This window comes from Salvia splendens, chromosome 13, assembly GCF_004379255.2.
Source record: "Salvia splendens isolate huo1 chromosome 13, SspV2, whole genome shotgun sequence".
NCBI lineage: Eukaryota > Viridiplantae > Streptophyta > Magnoliopsida > Lamiales > Lamiaceae > Salvia > Salvia splendens.
In genome coordinates this window covers 26,884,078-26,901,871 of record NC_056044.1, presented here as the reverse complement: position 1 = coordinate 26,901,871, position 17,794 = coordinate 26,884,078, and the positions used below count along the sequence as shown (strand labels likewise).

Genomic DNA, 17,794 nt, shown 5'->3' with positions numbered 1-17,794 from the left:
GTATTACTCCCTCTGTCCCCTACTAAGAGTCACTCTTTTCCATTTCGGTTTGTCCCCGATTAAGAGTCACTATTCCTACTTACTATATTTGGACATCAAAAATACCCTAAAGGTCAAAGAGGTCTCACATTCCACTACCTAACTTCATTTATTACACCACACATTCAAACACATCCTTAAAACCCGTGCCCGGTCAAAGAGTGACTCCTAATTGGGGACGGAGGGAGTACTATCTTTATGTGTATTAAAGCAATTGAAACATTAAATTTATATTCTTCCTAAGCAACTACTCCCTCCGTCCACGAATAGGAGTCTCATTTTCCCATTTTGGCCCGTCCGCGAATAGGAGTCCCGGTTCATAATTACCATAAATGGTAAAAAGGCCTCACATTTCACCAATTCATTCCACTCACATATCATTTAAAACTAATATATACAAGTGTGACCCATATTCAACTAACTTTCTTCCACCCACTTTTCTTAACGTTTGTTAAAAACCGTGCCGGAAATTAATGGGACTCTTATTCGCGGACGTAGGGAGTCTATGTTTTCTTGTTTAGTCATTATATTCGCATTTATACAAGATATTCATATTCAAGAGAATGAAAAGGATTGTCCGAATTTTAAAACTCTCATATTATTTATCATATCCCCAAATCAAAAATTCTGGATACGACACTGCTATATATAATATGGACCCACAATCCACAAGCACTATTTTCACTACATTTTCCTCTCTCTCTTATTTTTTATCACACCTATCTTACTTTACCAATTGCACATTAAAACCTATGTCATTAACACATTAATCTATTTTATAAGAATGGAGGGAGTACAATTAATGGGCCCTATTGAGCTGTTAACTACACCTTAAGTTGATACTCGGTAACTATTATAAAATCTTCTAGTCTATCCAATTTGAAAACAAACGACCAAGATCAATTTTCACGCGATGTCAACTAGTTGTTGTGACAATGTCAATTAGGAGTATTAATGAAAACTGAATTTTGTTCGTTATAACTAACTTTTAAAAAATACCCACAAAGCTTTGAACTCATATAACTATCTCGATTTGACCTTTTTCATTAAAATATTTTTAAAAGTAAAGATAATTTCATAAGGATTCTAACGAGATCCTAATTGCATATGTTCGGATGATAAAACTTGATACCACTATTTGAATTTTCAATATTTTCGATAATCAGGTTAATGTCAACAAATAGTGCATATAATGTCAATCTAATGCATACACAACGACAATCAGATTTAGTTGACATATTCAAGTTATTAAGTTGACGTCACGAGAATCACAAAAAATGCCAAGTATAAGAAATGACTAAAAGACTCTTTTCGAATTAATTAATATAAAATATATTTCCATGCGTCACTACTAGATACCACTCGATCATTTAGATCTAATGGTTAGGAATTGGTAGTAGTTAACCATTAGCAATTGATCACTTCCCAACAATTAATTAAATTTGTAATGACTCGTATACATACTAAGAGCATCTCCAACAATTACACTAAACCCAAACCCATTTTAGTGTAAATGTCACACTAAATATTGATTTTGCTTTAACCATTTACACTAAACTCAAACTCAAAAGAATATTCCTCACCCACTAACTTTTTATACTTTTCAATCATACCTATATATTTTATCTAAATTATACACTAACCCCATGACACTTTGTCAATATCTTAAAATAAATTAAATAATATAATAAGATTTATTAATTAATATAACTAAATATGAAATCTATTATTGATTAAATAATAAATTACATAATATATTATCTTTAAGTATTAATATGTAACTATTTTTTGTTATATTTAAGTAGCATATTTAGATTGAATAATAGTATTAATTTACATATAGTTGTTATCTATCTAATAAAATTAGATTCTGTATTAATGTAGTATAGTTATTAATCTATCTAATAAAATAATTGTTTCCATAGATTTATATGTACCTATTAATTTATCTAATAAAATTGGATTTTGTATTTTGGAATAAAATAATGGCTCTCTTTGTTTAGTAGTAATAGATTGTTTTTTTTTTCAATTGTGTTGAATAATACTCCTATAATACTAATATGGGTCAGCCCACTATTTAATTACTAATCAAATATTAATAGAATTAAATTAGGTTAATTTTTCACATGTTCTTCTTCTCCACTCCACGCCGCCTGCTTCTGTAAGTTTTCCTATCTCTATATTTTAATTTCTCTTACTTCTCTTCTTCTATTTTGACGAATATAAATTTATTTAGACTTGAATGCAACAACTTAAACTTTGAAAAGTATTTTTGGTATACTTTTAGTGCAAACCTAAAGATAGATATTTTTTCTTCAAAAACCTATAATTGGATTGGTTTTACAGTACTATTGGAGGTAGTATTCTACTGTATTTTAGGTTTTGCAGTACTGTTGGAGATGGTCTAACCTAGATAGATAAAAATGTAGAGATTGACCTGCATTTATTACGTACTGACTCTTTTTATCAACCACATCTATGTTTATTGAGAGAAGAGGGAGATAATAGATATAGGCGAATGAAGAATCGACGATTGAAGGATTCAGATCAGAAATTGAGGATTCATATAAGAGATGGCGGTCAAAAAGAGAGATGGTTGGTGATGGGAGCGCGAGAAGTATTTAAGGTGAGTCTAAAAGTGAGACGGGGGTAGCATGCGGAGGAGATAACGAATTTTATTGGAGCATTTATCCAATTATTATAATATCATATAAGTAGTATTTAGTACATATTTTTATAAATTTGAACAAATTTGGGTGGACAATTAGCGTGTTATTATCTTTTATTGTACGGGTTTGAAATGGATAAAAGTCATGACTTAAATTGAGTTTCGTACTAGTAAGAGTTGATAAAATTGTAAGAGATCATATTTGGGAAGTGCTTCTATTGCTATTGGATCCATGCATTACTATCGCCACACTCAATCCATAATAAAATGACGTGCTAAGCTTTATATAATTTGTCCTAATTTTGAGTTGACGTAGTTGAATTTTTTATTTTCTCGATGGAGATAGTTGAAGTTGATTCGTGTCTAGGAATAATATTTATTATCCCTTGAGTTAGTGGTAATGTGATGGGTTGTTTGGTAAGCTTCCAACCAAAAAATTAAAAATAAAAAATAGAAATGAGGGAAAAGAAAGTTGCTTGCTTGAATCATGATTCTAATTTGAGATCCCCCTCACGTAGAAAAGAAAAAAAAAAAGAAAAGGGAAGTAAGATTCTAAAGAATTTATTTAATCATAATTTTAGTAGTCCCAATTTTAATATTAAATTTTATAAAACTCATGTGTAAATTAATTGTTAAGTTACAACTTTATAACATTTGTAATATTACTCCCTCCGTCCACATAAAATAGTCACATTTGTGGACGGAGGGAAAGAGAAAAAAAAAGAACAAGTGAATAAAGTATGAGAGAAAGTTTCTATATTCAAAATGAGACTTTCTAGGGACGGAGGGAGTATAATTTTTATGGCTTGTGGAATGATGACACATTGCTACATAGTACTCTCTCCGTCCCACTACAAGTGAGGCGTTTCATTTCGGACGTTGTTTTACGAAAATGATATTAAATAGTTAGAGCAAAGGGAAAGTAAAATAAGTAAAAGAATAACGTGGATACGACTCTTTCTATATTATTCTCTCTCTTACTTTACTTCCTCTCTACTTAAACTATGTATTATATCTTTGCAAAATAACGGCCGAAAAGTAATGTCTCACTTATAGTGGGACATCGGGAGTATATGTTTCTACAACAATTAGTTATTCAACGTTAATCAAATTAGCATTTTGAAATCACTATGTCAGTATTTAAGTTTTGTATTTCACTCCATTCTAGTAGGAGATGTGCAATTTTGACTTCATCTTATCGTAATATTCTCTCCGTTCCCTCATAGTTGAGTCACTTTTTCTATTTTGGGAAGTTTCCTCATAGTTGAGTCATTTCCATATATAGTACTCCCTCCGTCCCGGACTACTCGCACATTTCCTTTTCGGCACGGAGATTAAGGAATGAGTGTATAGCAAAGTCAATAATTGCGGCTGAGATGATAATTTTTACTAAAAATGAAAAGAGTGCAAATAACTTGGGACGCCCAGAAAGGAAATAAATGCAAGTAGTATGGGACGGAGGGAGTACTAACTTTTTTCTCTTTCTTACTTTATTCATTTTTTACTTTATTCTCTCTACCTTTTTCTCTTTCTTACTTTTTTATCTATTTATTTAATGCACTCAACATTCCTTTCTTGAACTCCATGCCGAAAATTTTATCTCAACTATGAGGAAACGGAGAGAGTAAATACTTGTCGATAGAAAATTTTTAGACAAAGATAATCTGTTCACATTGTTTGTAAAAACAAAATAAACAATGCTCTTTTGGAAGCGAATATGCAATATTAGAATCCATGCTTCAAATATTTAAAGAAAAGTAAAAGGTTACAGCGAAGAACAAGTAATTAAAGAGAAACGCCGTTGCTTTGAAGTGGTGCATTACTTCTCCACTCTCAAACAATCACCACAATTCATGTTTAATCAAATACTAACTCGTCGTCATTAACACATGGGATCCTCTATTCAATTTTATGCATTTTTTGTTTTTTTTTTCCTCATTAACTTTCATCTTAGGAGTTAAAAGAACATTAATTTCTGCAATTTCATATGTTATTTATGTCTCACATATAGCATGTTGAGATAACATTCTAGATATCAACTCTGATAACTTGAGAGCCAATTGTTAAATCACGAGGCTCACAACAATATTTTAAAACATGTGCAACGCTGTTTGCAACTATCCCATACCCATCGTTGCAAAAGAAAGGGTGTCTGGTTCAAGCTCTTTAGGAAACAAGAAATTAAAATTTTAATGGTGACTTTGTTCAAGCTGTGAGCTGTCGGAATTTAAGAATAAAAGAGTGGTGTTATGAATGTTTTTATATTAAGGAGAAGTATTTAAAAACACATTCACTTATATTAAAAAAGAAAAAGATAAATATAAAATGATTGCATCTAGTGAACGCATAAAGCAACACCTGAACATTTCATTAAAAGAAATATTGGGATATCATATGCTTTATGCAAGCAAATTTTAGATATCACATTTTCACCCGTAATTACATACCTAAAATGAATGAGTGAACTGCAAAAATAGCAACGGGACAATATAAGACGCATATTTTGTAGTGCTTCGTGAAAATAAATTGCATCTGAGATATTTGAATAAAATTTTAATTCAGTTCATGTATTTTGTCTCAATTTCCTCCATTTTGCCATGTCCCGTCAGAGCATCCACTACGCTGTCTCCATACCGTCCCTTAACCGTCCTTTAAACTACTATTTGAGGGCCGCACTGTACTTTTTTACTCCATCCCTTAACTAAGGGACGGAACCTGCAACGCTCCGTCCCATAACCGTCCCTTAAATTACTATTCATTCAATTTTATTTTTTATTTTTATTTCCAACCCAATTCAATTTAAAAACACACTTTATTAAAATTAAAACAACATTACAACTTAAAGTAAAAAAAATAGAAAAAAGACATAATTAAAATCCTAAAAAAATAAAAATGACATAATTTAATCTTCTCCGCCAAAGTTTTCCCAAATGTGCTCAATTAGATCCTCTTGGAGTTGGGCGTGGGCGCTAGAGTCGCGTGTCCTTGCCCGAATAGCCAACCGTTCTTGTATAGACGGATGCGCTCCACTTCGTGGCGGACTACTTGCGGTTGAGCTTCCGGGGGATTCGGGGTCGAACCAATTTCCCGCCTCGGGTCCTTCGTCTCGGACAATCGTGTTGTGCAAGATTATGCACGTATACATGATGTCGACCATGCTCTCCATGAACCACAAACGAGCCGTGGCTTTGATGATGTTGAAGCGCGCTTGGAGAACCCCGAACGCCATCTCCACATCCTTGCGAGCAGCCTCCTGCTTCTGCTCAAAAAGAGCCTGCTTTGGGTTCGCAGGCCTGCTGCACGTCTTCACGAAGGTCGGCCACTTCGGGTAGATGTCGTCGGCGAGATAGTACCCCATTTTATACAGCCGGTTGTTGGCGACGAAGTTGATGGCCGGCGCTTTACCATCCAAAACTTCGGTAAAGAGGTCGGACTGGTGGAGCACGTTCACGTCATTGTTCGAGCCAAGGACCCCGAAGTACGCGTGCCAGATCCAAAGCCGGTAGTCGGCAACGGCCTCGAGTACAACGGTTGGTGGGTGCCTTTGTGGCCGCTCGTATAGGACCCCCTCCAAGCCACCGGGCAATTCTTCCATTGCCAGTGCATGCAATCGACACTGCCAAGCATCCCGGGGAATCCGTGCACTTGTTCGTGCAGGTTGATGAGGAACTGACAGTTTGTCATGCTTGGCCTTCGGAGAAATTCGTCGATGAAGGCTGCCCGGACGCCTTTGCAGAATTTGAGCAAGCACGTGCACCCAGTGGTGTCTCCGATGTGGAGGTATTCGTCGAACATGTCGGCCGTTTGTCCAGTCGCAAGCTGACGGATTGCTGCAGTACATTTCTGCAGCGTCGTGTGGCTGGGACGGCCGACCGCGTCTAACCCTTCTCGGAAGAACTCTTCCCGGGCCGCCAAAGTATTCGCGATGTGGAGAAATAGCAGTTTACTCATGCGGAAACGGCGAAGGAAGTAGGTATCTCCCCAAATCGGGTTATCGCAGAAGTAGTGGTGTACTAACCTTGCGGCGGCTTCCTCCCGGTTACGATGGATGTACGTCCGGGAGCGTCGTGGGGGCGGGGCGGCTTCCTCCGCCTCCCGTCGTCGATCTTCTTCAAGTGATTGTTCCATTATTTGACGCATTTGCTCAAAAGGATCCATTAGTTTGGGTTGATTTGAGATCGAAATTGGAGTGGATATAGAGAGGATTTGAGATGAATAGATGTGTGTTTGTGTGTGAAATGAGTATGAAATAAGATTATTTATAGAGTAAAGAAAAAAAATAAAAAAAAAACTATAAAAAAAAAAAAACAAAACAGTAACATTACCGTTTGAATTTTTTTTATTAAAATTTATTTTTTTTAAAAAAAAATGAATTATTGCGTCATCCGTGACGACGCCCACTCGCGGGCCAGCGAGTGGGCGTCACGCATGCATCGGGCGCTCGCCACGTCGCCGAGACGCGTGGCGCAACGTCGCGTCCCGCGTCGCGCACTAGCGGGCTACGGGGCGGCATGGAGACGGGCTAGGGACGGAACGTGTTGCTGCAACGTGTCCCGTGGCGGTTCCGTCCCTCCGGAACGAAATGCGAGCCGGGCGCGGGACGCGTAGTGGATGCTCTGAAGGGCACTATTGACGGCGTATGTAATTAAAGAGAGCGGGAGAATAGAGAGAAAAGAAAATGAAAAGTTTAAACAACAATCACCAAATACTTTTATTACATCTACTGATCATTAATTAGATGTATTGATTAATACTCCCTCCGTCCCGAGCTACTCGCTCATTTCCTTTTCGGCACGGAGATTAAGGAATGAGTGTATAGGAAAGTAAAAAATGACGGCTATAGGTGAAAATTTTTACTAAAAATGGAAAGAGTGCAAGTAACTTGGGACGCCCAAAAAGGAAATACGTGCGAGTAGTGCGGGACGGAGGGAGTATAAATCAGTAAAAAAATCGACAAACATGCGGGGAGAGCTAGTGGCAGCAGAAAATAGAGAATCTATAATGTCATTGAGGTTGAAAATGGCAAAATGGGAAAGAAAACATCGAAAAATGTGGAAAGTACTTCAAACAAATTAAATTTTTTGTCGAGATACCTTAAGTGCAATTTATTTTTACAGAATACTACAAATATACATCCTATATTTCTATATTATCCACATATCATTTTTGAAGTCCACTCATTTAAAATATGAGAGTTCCGAATAGTATTTTTCAATTATTTCAAGTACAGTAATATTTTATTTTTTTAATATATACTTACATTATAACTTTTCCATTACTCCCTCCGTCCCGACCTAAGCGAGACGTTTTTATTTTGATACAGTAATTTAGGTAGTGGTGTTTAGTGAATTAAGTTGGGCTTGCTTGATAGTAAATCATTAATTCTGTTTGTATATTTGAAGCTGATGAATGGGAAAATAGTTAAAATACCAATGATATTTGCTGCATATGGACAGTGGTCCTGGTCCGACGTAGGATACAGTCAAATGGAATTTAACATAGGGGTATTTCGGGTATTTCAGGTTTTGGGATGGAAGAAAGAGAATTGGCTCAGTAGACCACTACCAATATCCACCAACTACACCACCAACTTTCACCCCACCAACTTTCACCAGAAAATTTTATTATGTCGAAATTACCCCCCACAAGCTATAACTCAAGTAACTACTCATTTATCCAGCGCGTATCGACAACGCTTCCCCCCTGCCCTAGCTTCGGTTCGCGTACAAAGGGTAATAGTATAGTCTCTAAGAGCATCCACAACCGTGCTCTTGCCAGCGGCACGGTTGTGGGCCCGGACCCACTTTTTCTGCCTGCTCTCTGGCAATAGCACAACACCCACAGCTGTGCTCTTCCGCAAGGACGAGCACAATTAATTTAAAATTCAATTAAATAAAAACATTTCCATAATACTAAAATTCATTAAAAAACCTAAATAATATTACAAATGACAAATAAAATAAAAACGACATAATTAAAATCATAAAAATTAAAAATTACATAATTAAAATACTAAAAATTAAAAAAACCACTACTCGTTGCCGAAACTGCGGCTGGTCGACAAAGTAGTCGGCAACGAGCCTTTCGTGGGCTCCCTCCCGGTCACGATAGATGTAGCGGCGAGTTGATCTAGTTCGTTGAGGAGGAGGAGCGGGGGTATTCGCCGCGACATATGCTTCGTAAGCGGCAAGATGTTGTTCGTAGTATTCTTGTTCTTCGCGCTCCACTTCCGCCATAAGATGGGTGAAATCCATTTGAAGTTTTGAGTGATGGATGAATGTGTTGATAGTTTCATAGTTTGTATGAGAATGATGAATGAGAGATGATTTGATGTGATAAATGGATGATGAATGTGTGTATTTATAGATGATTTTGGGGAAAAAAATAAAAAAATAAAAAAAAAATTCAGAAAACGAGCAAAAAAAGGCCATATTTTTGGGATTTGAAAAATATTTTTTTTTTTGTTATCATTATTTAAAATTAAATAACGAATTTTAAATAAAAAATATTCAAAGGCAACGACTATGCCGTTGCCCAATCGCGTGCCACCACGTCGCCTGCTCGCTGGCACGGCGAGCCTCGTCCTTGCCGTTGGCACGAACGGACGCGGGGCCAGCTTCCACCGTTGTGCATGCTCTAATTGCATTAATTATGGCAGGGTCAATGAGTGCATCGAGCAGCGTCGTGCCAGCGACGGCGAGCCTCGTCCTTGCCGTTGGCACGAACGGACGCGGGGCCAGCTTCCACCGTTGTGCATGCTCTAATTGCATTAATTATGGCAGGGTCAATGAGTGTATGCATATCTGCTAATCTGCATTATACCCTGTCTTAAAACAAAAACAAAAACAAAAAAAGACTAATTTTATAATTTTAGAGCGTCCTTAAAAAATAGACAAGTTTAAATATGGAAAATTTTTAACCAATTTCACGTCACTAATAATGTGGACCTCAAAATCCACTAACACTCATTCTACTATCTTTTCATTCTCTCTCTTTTACTTTTTTTATGGTTAAATAAACATAAATTTAAAGGTCGCGCCACGGATTCTCTCTCTTTTACTTGATGCAACTCTGTCCCTCCGGAACCAACTACGCTGCCCCTGCGCGCAAAAAAAGTGAATTTTTTTCATCTCTCTCTTACTTTACCAATTGCTCATTAAAAACCGTGTCATTTATAAAATTAATCAATTTTTTTAGGACAAAATGAGTATATAATAAAATATTGCATTATAAATTCAAGTGAAAAGTTCACTCCGAAATATAAAATATATGGGTCATAAATATATTAAAAACTATCAATTTTTTTATCTCTCATTTGGAGTTTCCCTCGATTCTCTGACGTTGCTGATTTCATAGGTGAATTTTAGATGTTCAACAATATTTTGATTCTTTTGAGGCTTGTGGCATTTATCGGTTATTTCTTGTGGGTATCTTGACTGACCACCTGACATCAGAAGCATTCTATGATCATCAAACTAATAATTCAGATTGTTTGTGGAAAGACTTTGAGGTTGATGTATCATGTTCATCAAAAACTTGTTATCAAACTAATAATCCAGGATCCAGATTGTTTGTGGAAAGACTTGGAGTTTGTTGTTCATCAAAAAGTTGATTCATGTGCTGCATGCATCATCATGCATGGCTGAGATTTGAGATGGTGAATATAAAAAACACACCTACTCAAAAAGTAAAACACTTTTGAAACTTATGATGAAATACCAAGTGTTGTAAATTTTTTTATTTTCAATAAAGAAGGACTTAGGAGGAGATTATCTTTTAGGCTTAAAGATATCTAATGTAGTGAAATTCAAAATTAGTTCCTGATATATGAGGTCTGCACCTTTTAAATCCATGAAGTAGGAAAAATTAAGTTTTAGTAGTAGAAAACTGTTCAAAGAAAAATTGCATATAAAGTGCCTCTGATGACCAATTTTACCCCTTACGCCATGAAAAGTGAACGAGTCTCTTTTATCTTTCTTTATTTAAAATTCATCATTCTTGTGATTAGTACATGTCATATTTCTTCGTAATTTGCATAAATTTTCTTTGTTTTTCTTATTTTCAACTTCAGCATAAACATAATAAGAATAAGCTAGCTGCTAGCATGGAGCCGATGCCTAATTAAACTATTTTATTAAAAAAATGCGATGATACACGTAATCTTTTGGTGATTATTGTTGGTACTTGAAAATAGATATGAAATTATAACTATCCCATATCGATGTTCATATAGACCTGAAACCACTATATAATTCTAATGAGTCACTCCTCCTATCACCAATTGGTTTTAGGATGAAACTCATGAATTTCTATCATGGTATCAGAGCAGGTCGCCGATTATGGGTCAAATTTAACTGACTCATCTGTATATCTGGGCTGAAACCGAAAAAATGACTGACCCAGCAGTATATCTGGACTTAAAAATTTGGGCAAGTGGTCCAACCGATCGAAAAAAAATTGGGCCAGTTGTCCAATCGATCAGAAAAAAAGTCCAACCCCTCCAAGGTCTACCCTCCAAGTTAAGTCCAACCCCTCCAAGGTCTACCCTCCAAGTTCATATAGACCTGAAACCATTATATAATTCTAATTGACCACTCTTCCTATTACCAATTGGTCTCCAAGTTCATATAGACCTGAAACCATTATATAATTATAATTGACCACTCTTCCTATCACTAATTGGTTTTAGGATGTCACCATGAATTTCTATCAATTATAAATTGAATTTTGCAACATTATCCTTTGAAGTATTTACAGTACATATTAACTACCCTAAAATAAACAAAATGATAAGTTGGATTTTTGTATGAGTGCGTGGCTTTTGTTGTTACATGGAAAATGAGGTGGAATCATAAAAACTCGTTTTTCTTGAACATAAGTGACAACCACTCCAGTTTCATTTATGGACTTAGAGATTCCATAATTTGTGACCGCAAAGTTTGGCGCCGAAATATCTAATATCAATCAATCTTTATTCTCATAGTACTTACGAAATTCACTCCGTACCAGACCCCATCTGTCCCCATACCCGTTTGGAGAAAATGTAATTTAACTAACAAAAGTTATATACGTACCATTTTAAATCATAAAAATATATCCATTTTATACAAAACCGTCTCAAACTATAGGAATTATTTAATTAAACCTCGAACTATCAAACATCATGATTTCATTTTTAGGCCTCCAAAATTTTGATGTAGCTTTGACGGATGCCACTCCATATTTTATACTATTCCACTTGTTGAATAAACTTAAATCGTTTTTTCCGTGTTACGGGATTAGTATTACTACTATTAATTGTACTTTAATAAATAGCATGTCATAAATTACCATTCCTGGTAGTCTGGCTCTCTTTTAATGTGATGATTTCATGGTATAATTGAGGGGAGTGATAAATTAAGATGATTTTAAATTTATACTGTATTAATTTTTAGTTTAGATATTAGACCATCTTTTATTGTATTTTTAACATATTTACCCTATTGGTAATTAAGGAATTGAAATTGGAAATATTTCCAATTTCAATTCCACAAAAAAAGAAAAGCTTTTCTTTCCTTGACTATAAGATACTCAATTTATTTTCTAGATTAAAATAAATAATTTCATTATTTTTGTTTTTTTTTTGAAATTTTCTTAGTAGAATTATAACATCACAATATTTTTCAATTTCAATCTGTAAATTTATAACGTTTTTTTTAATTTAATTTAATTTAATTCATATCATAGTTGAAAAAACTGACTTGGCGTATTCGATTGTTGAAAATTTTGACTTGGCATAATTCCTACTACAGCTCACAATTAAAAGAATTAATGAAATTCTCTCCCTATGTTTGGAGCAAGACTTAGAAATTATTCCAACCTCTTACGAGTTGAATTATGTACAAAAACACCTAATTTTTGAATAATTATCATCTAGATGCGACAGATAAAAAAACGTGTAAAGCAAGAGTCACTATTTAGCTCATAAAATCTGCCCAAACAAATAAATAAATATCCCTAGCTCATAAAATCAGCCCAAACAAATAAATAAATATCCCACATAAAATACTGTACAACACTAATAAAAATTGCTTAGGAAATAAATATATTGTCATTAACCTTTGAGATTATTAGGATAATGGGAGTTGGTAAGCACACCAACCCAGAGCGTGAGCACACGCTCCTCAAACAGCGTGAGCTCGCCACCCCCGTCAAATTGACACTGAAATAAACGTATGATATAAAAAATGTGAATCGTGAATGACCAAATTGCCCACGGCTGTACAAATAAGTTAACCGTTTTTCACTTTCCGAGATCTAACCTAGCACCATCACCCACCCACACCCCTGCCTCAACCAATTCCCTCTATAAATAAGCACACTCATCAATTGTGTCAACTCGTGTCTTGCCCTTCTCTCTCTTTCTATATCTCCCTCTCTACCGGAAACCGGTCTCCTTTGCCACCTTCGTTGCTAAGGGTACGTTCTTCCGTCAGTCTGCTCTCAATTTCCATAGCTCTCGGTGTGTTAGGATGCGTGTGTTTGCTTGTTCAAGTCACTATGAAGTTAATCTACTAATTAATCACATGTAGTTATAGACTATAGTGAAATGCTAATTAAGGTTTTGGAACTTAACTTCGTCAAGTTTGTGGCTAGTTCAACATGATCTGTCTCCAACACTGTTTCTGGAAATGTTATTATGCTGCTTGTGATCCTGAATTTGTGAATTAATGAGTGGTCCTTAGCAATTTGGCTTGATTATGTGGTGATAAGCTTTGAGCAGTAGATATAGCGGAGTACAAATGTTAGATCTGAATTTCGGATTTGTTCTCTGATTGGATCTGAGATGAGGGCGCTGTTTAGCATCTTTACTGTAGTCAAATCTGTCCGCATTGTATCCCGCTTTCGTTTCACTAACATGTATTGTGTTACTGTCGTTAGATCTGAGTTTATTTGTATTTTGTCGTTATGGATCTGAGTCTTGGTTAGATTTGTTCGATGTGAACTTGATCTGATTACTTTGATGTATTGATCACAATATCATAATGGTAGACGAATGAGTTCCGTGTCAAGTGATTGTCGAGAACTTATTGAATCAGTGGGATCTCATCTATCTGTTGGGAGTGTATGAAGTGGATGCTTGATGTTTTGTGCATGCTGATTAGTTGTTTTATTCCTTTATGTGGTTTGATAGATTGAATTTTTTATATTACCAGAAAAATGGCTTCCCACATCGTTGGATATCCTCGTATGGGCCCTAAGAGAGAGCTGAAGTTCGCTCTGGAATCTTTCTGGGATGGCAAGAGCAGCGCTGAGGATTTGGAAAAGGTGGCGGCTGATCTCAGAGCTTCCATTTGGAAGCAGATGTCTGATGCTGGCATCAAGTACATTCCCAGCAACACATTCTCATACTATGATCAGGTGCTCGATACCACTGCCATGCTCGGTGCTGTTCCCCCGAGATACAACTGGACTGGTGGTGAGATTGGTTTCTCCACTTACTTCTCCATGGCCAGAGGGAATGCCACTCTTCCTGCTATGGAGATGACCAAGTGGTTCGACACCAACTAGTAAGTGATGATCGATTTTTTTAAACAAAAACGTCTCCTGCATTTATTATGTTTATTTATCTAATGTGATGCTTCTGCCTGTGCAGCCACTTCATTGTCCCTGAATTGGGACCTGATGTGAAATTTTCTTATGGTTCTCACAAAGCTGTTAATGAATACAACGAGGCTAAAGCGGTAAGAGCTCCATTATTTCTTTTATTTCCAATTTAACATGGAGTAATAAAAAACAATATATTGATTATATCTATTTGATAGAAACAAACTCAAGTGTGTTGTCTACTAATTATTGGAGTTCTAGGTATAGTTTCATGGTAAATTTTGTTTTAACTTCTTCATGTCTGTAATTATCTGTTATGCTCTGTTTTGAAATGAATCTACATATAGAAGATTTAGTCAATATGTTTGATTTTGTGTAAAGTTCCAATCCTAAATGTCTCTTTGCTTCCTATAAGTTTGTTATAATTTATTTTTTTAACCTATTGAGTTACCTGCTCTCATACAGCTTGGTGTTGATACCGTCCCAGTTCTTGTTGGACCAGTTTCATACCTTTTGCTTTCGAAACCTGCTAAAGGAGTTGAGAAAAATTTCCCACTTCTTTCTCTTCTTGACAAAATTCTTCCAATCTACAAGTAAGAAAAATAAGAATCTATAGTTCAATTACAAAATCTATCACCATTTGCATTTTGATTGCCTCAGCTATTTAACATAAATGATCCTGTCAGGGAAGTGATTGCTGAGCTGAAGGCAGCAGGTGCTTCATGGATCCAGTTTGATGAGCCTACCTTGGTAAAGGATCTTGAGTCTCACCAGCTGGAAGCATTCACCAAGGCTTATGGAGAGCTGGAGTCAACCTTATCTGGTGTTAGCACCATCATTGAAACTTACTTTGCTGATGTACCAGCTGCGGCATACAAGACCCTCACATCCTTGAGCGGAATTTCTGGCTTTGGTTTTGATTTGGTTCGTGGAGCTCAGACTCTTGATCTGATTAAGGGTGGTTTCCCTGCTGGAAAATACCTCTTTGCCGGAGTTGTTGATGGAAGGAACATCTGGGCTAATGATCTATCTGCATCTCTCTCTGAGCTCGCTTTTCTTGAAGGCATAGTTGGAAAGGGTATATTAGCTAACACCTATTTTTTGTTAGACTGAAGTATAATTATATGGTGTGTCATTTCATTTTCTTTATTTGTATTGCTGGCAGACAAACTTGTCGTGTCTACATCCTGCTCACTTCTCCACACTGCTGTTGATTTGGTCAATGAGACCAAGCTGGACCAGGAAATCAAATCATGGCTCGCATTTGCAGCTCAGAAAATTGTTGAAGTGAATGCACTTGCAAAGGCATTGTCTGGCCAGAAGGATGGGGTATGTGTCATGCCTAAGCATACTTAGAATTTGTATCAACTATCAAGAAGGCACTTGTACAGTTCAAATCTTATTGTATCGATCTTGATAGAATTACCTTTAATACATGTCGTATTGTTGCTCATTTACTTATTTGGATGTTTCCAGGCCTTCTTCTCTGCCAATGCTGCTGCTCAAGCCTCTAGGAAATCATCTCCCAGAGTGAACAATGAAGGTGTCCAAAAGGCTGTAAGTACTGAATTTTTGTGATTTTGATTTTTTGTCTTGCTGCTAACCTGTTGTGAGCTGACTGTATAATCTTTGATTCGTTAATCTAGGCTGCTGCTCTAAGGGGTTCTGACCATCGCCGTGCTACAAATGTTAGCGCCAGACTTGATGCTCAACAGAAGAAGCTTAACCTTCCAATCCTCCCAACCACCACTATTGGTTCCTTCCCACAGACAGTGGAACTCAGAAGAGTGCGCCGTGAATACAAGGCCAAGAAGTGGGGTTTGCTTAACTTTGCCTTTGCAATCTATTAATGTGTTGAAACCCATTTCTGAAAGTTCAAATTTTGGTTCTAGGATCTCTGAGGAGGAGTACGTTAAGGCCATCAAGGAGGAGATCAGCAAGGTTGTCAAGCTTCAGGAAGAGCTCGACATTGATGTTCTTGTTCATGGAGAGCCAGAGGTGAGGAAATTTAGATGCCATTTCTCTAAAATAAGTCATTCTTAACATTTTGGTTAACGAGAAGTTAAGACATTGCTACTGAAGTATTAGGTTTTAACAGTATCTTTTATCTTTTGATTCTCTAAATACCAGAGAAACGATATGGTTGAGTACTTTGGAGAGCAGTTATCTGGTTTTGCCTTCACAGCAAATGGGTGGGTGCAATCATATGGATCTCGATGTGTGAAGCCACCAATCATTTATGGTGATGTCAGTCGCCCCAACCCCATGACTGTTTTCTGGTCCACTGCTGCCCAGAGCATGACCAAGCGCCCGATGAAGGGAATGCTTACTGGTCCCGTTACCATTCTCAATTGGTCTTTCGTGAGAAACGACCAGCCTAGGTAATGTTTCAAGTGAGAGAAAAACGTTCTGTTTTATCTTTTAGTTATTTGTGTCTTACTAAAGCTACATTCTGTTTTGTTTGGCAGATTTGAAACCTGTTATCAGATTGCTTTGGCCATTAAGGATGAAGTTGAGGATCTTGAGAAGGCTGGTATTACCGTGATCCAAATCGATGAGGCTGCATTGAGAGAAGGGTTGCCACTCCGCAAAGCAGAGCATGCTTTCTACTTGGACTGGGCTGTACACTCGTTCAGAATCACCAACGTCGGAGTCCAAGATACCACCCAGGTGTGTCTCGTCGCTTGTCATCTATGCGCGACTTCGTTTCACGCGTCACTAATTTGTTTGTCATCTTGATTAACAGATCCACACCCACATGTGCTACTCCAACTTCAATGACATCATCCAGTCCATCATCAACATGGATGCCGATGTGATCACAATTGAGAACTCGCGTTCAGACGAGAAGCTGTTGTCAGTGTTCCGCGAGGGAGTCAAGTACGGAGCTGGAATAGGGCCAGGTGTGTACGACATCCACTCCCCGAGAATCCCATCAACGGAAGAGATTGCAGACAGGATCAACAAGATGCTAGCAGTCCTTGAGACCAACATCTTGTGGGTGAACCCTGACTGTGGTCTCAAGACTCGCAAATATGGAGAGGTGAAGCCTGCACTTGAGAACATGGTTGCCGCCGCCAAACAACTCCGAACCGAACTTGCCAGTGCCAAATGAGCTCTCCGATTGTTAGAAAAGTCTTTCCTATAATAATTGTTGTTTCCGACAAAGAAGAATTTGATGGTTATTTGAATATTAATGTCCGTTTCCTTTTAAATTTGGAAGAGTGCTTCTTTGGATATCTAATGGAATTTTGTTTTCTTATTGTCTCATTTTTATACTCTTTTATTTTGAAAATTTTTTTTTTGTTTCTGTTCAATAATAAATTACAGTTGTAATCCTTCTATAGCGTTGATTTGTTTCATGCAGCCTCCCTTCTCTTTGTGAAATTTCGTCTTGATAAGTGAGTGTTGCAGTGCAGTGGATAAGTGACTAAGCAGCACCCAATTGCACATCCTTTTCTTATACTCTATAAACTATTAAAGCCGCCATATGATGGCGAA

The 17,794-nt window shown here is 36.8% G+C and overlaps 1 protein-coding gene across 1 annotated transcript; it reads left to right on the top strand.

The window, feature by feature from the left end:
- Positions 1-13,014: 13,014 nt before the first annotated feature.
- Positions 13,015-17,563, top strand: LOC121761268 (5-methyltetrahydropteroyltriglutamate--homocysteine methyltransferase-like). The gene is made up of 12 exons (XM_042156912.1): positions 13,015-13,165; positions 13,903-14,256; positions 14,343-14,430; positions 14,759-14,886; positions 14,980-15,371; positions 15,459-15,622; positions 15,770-15,850; positions 15,940-16,106; positions 16,186-16,291; positions 16,424-16,674; positions 16,762-16,963; positions 17,040-17,563. The coding sequence occupies exons 2-12, from the start codon at positions 13,907-13,909 to the stop codon at positions 17,406-17,408; spliced, it is 2,298 nt and encodes a 765-aa protein (XP_042012846.1). The 5' UTR covers positions 13,015-13,165; positions 13,903-13,906; the 3' UTR covers positions 17,409-17,563.
- The last annotated feature ends 231 nt before the right edge of the window (positions 17,564-17,794 follow it).

What these genes read in the sequence shown, in the direction of transcription:
- LOC121761268 (XM_042156912.1), top strand. Translation starts at nt 13,907, where the DNA reads ATGGCTTCCCACATCGTTGGATATCCTCGTATGGGCCCTAAGAGAGAG. An exon ending in AATACAACGAGGCTAAAGCG is followed by an intron (nt 14,431 to 14,758) that starts GTAAGAGCTCCA and finishes GCTCTCATACAG; the next exon opens with CTTGGTGTTGATACCGTCCC. An exon ending in GAGTCCAAGATACCACCCAG is followed by an intron (nt 16,964 to 17,039) that starts GTGTGTCTCGTC and finishes CTTGATTAACAG; the next exon opens with ATCCACACCCACATGTGCTA.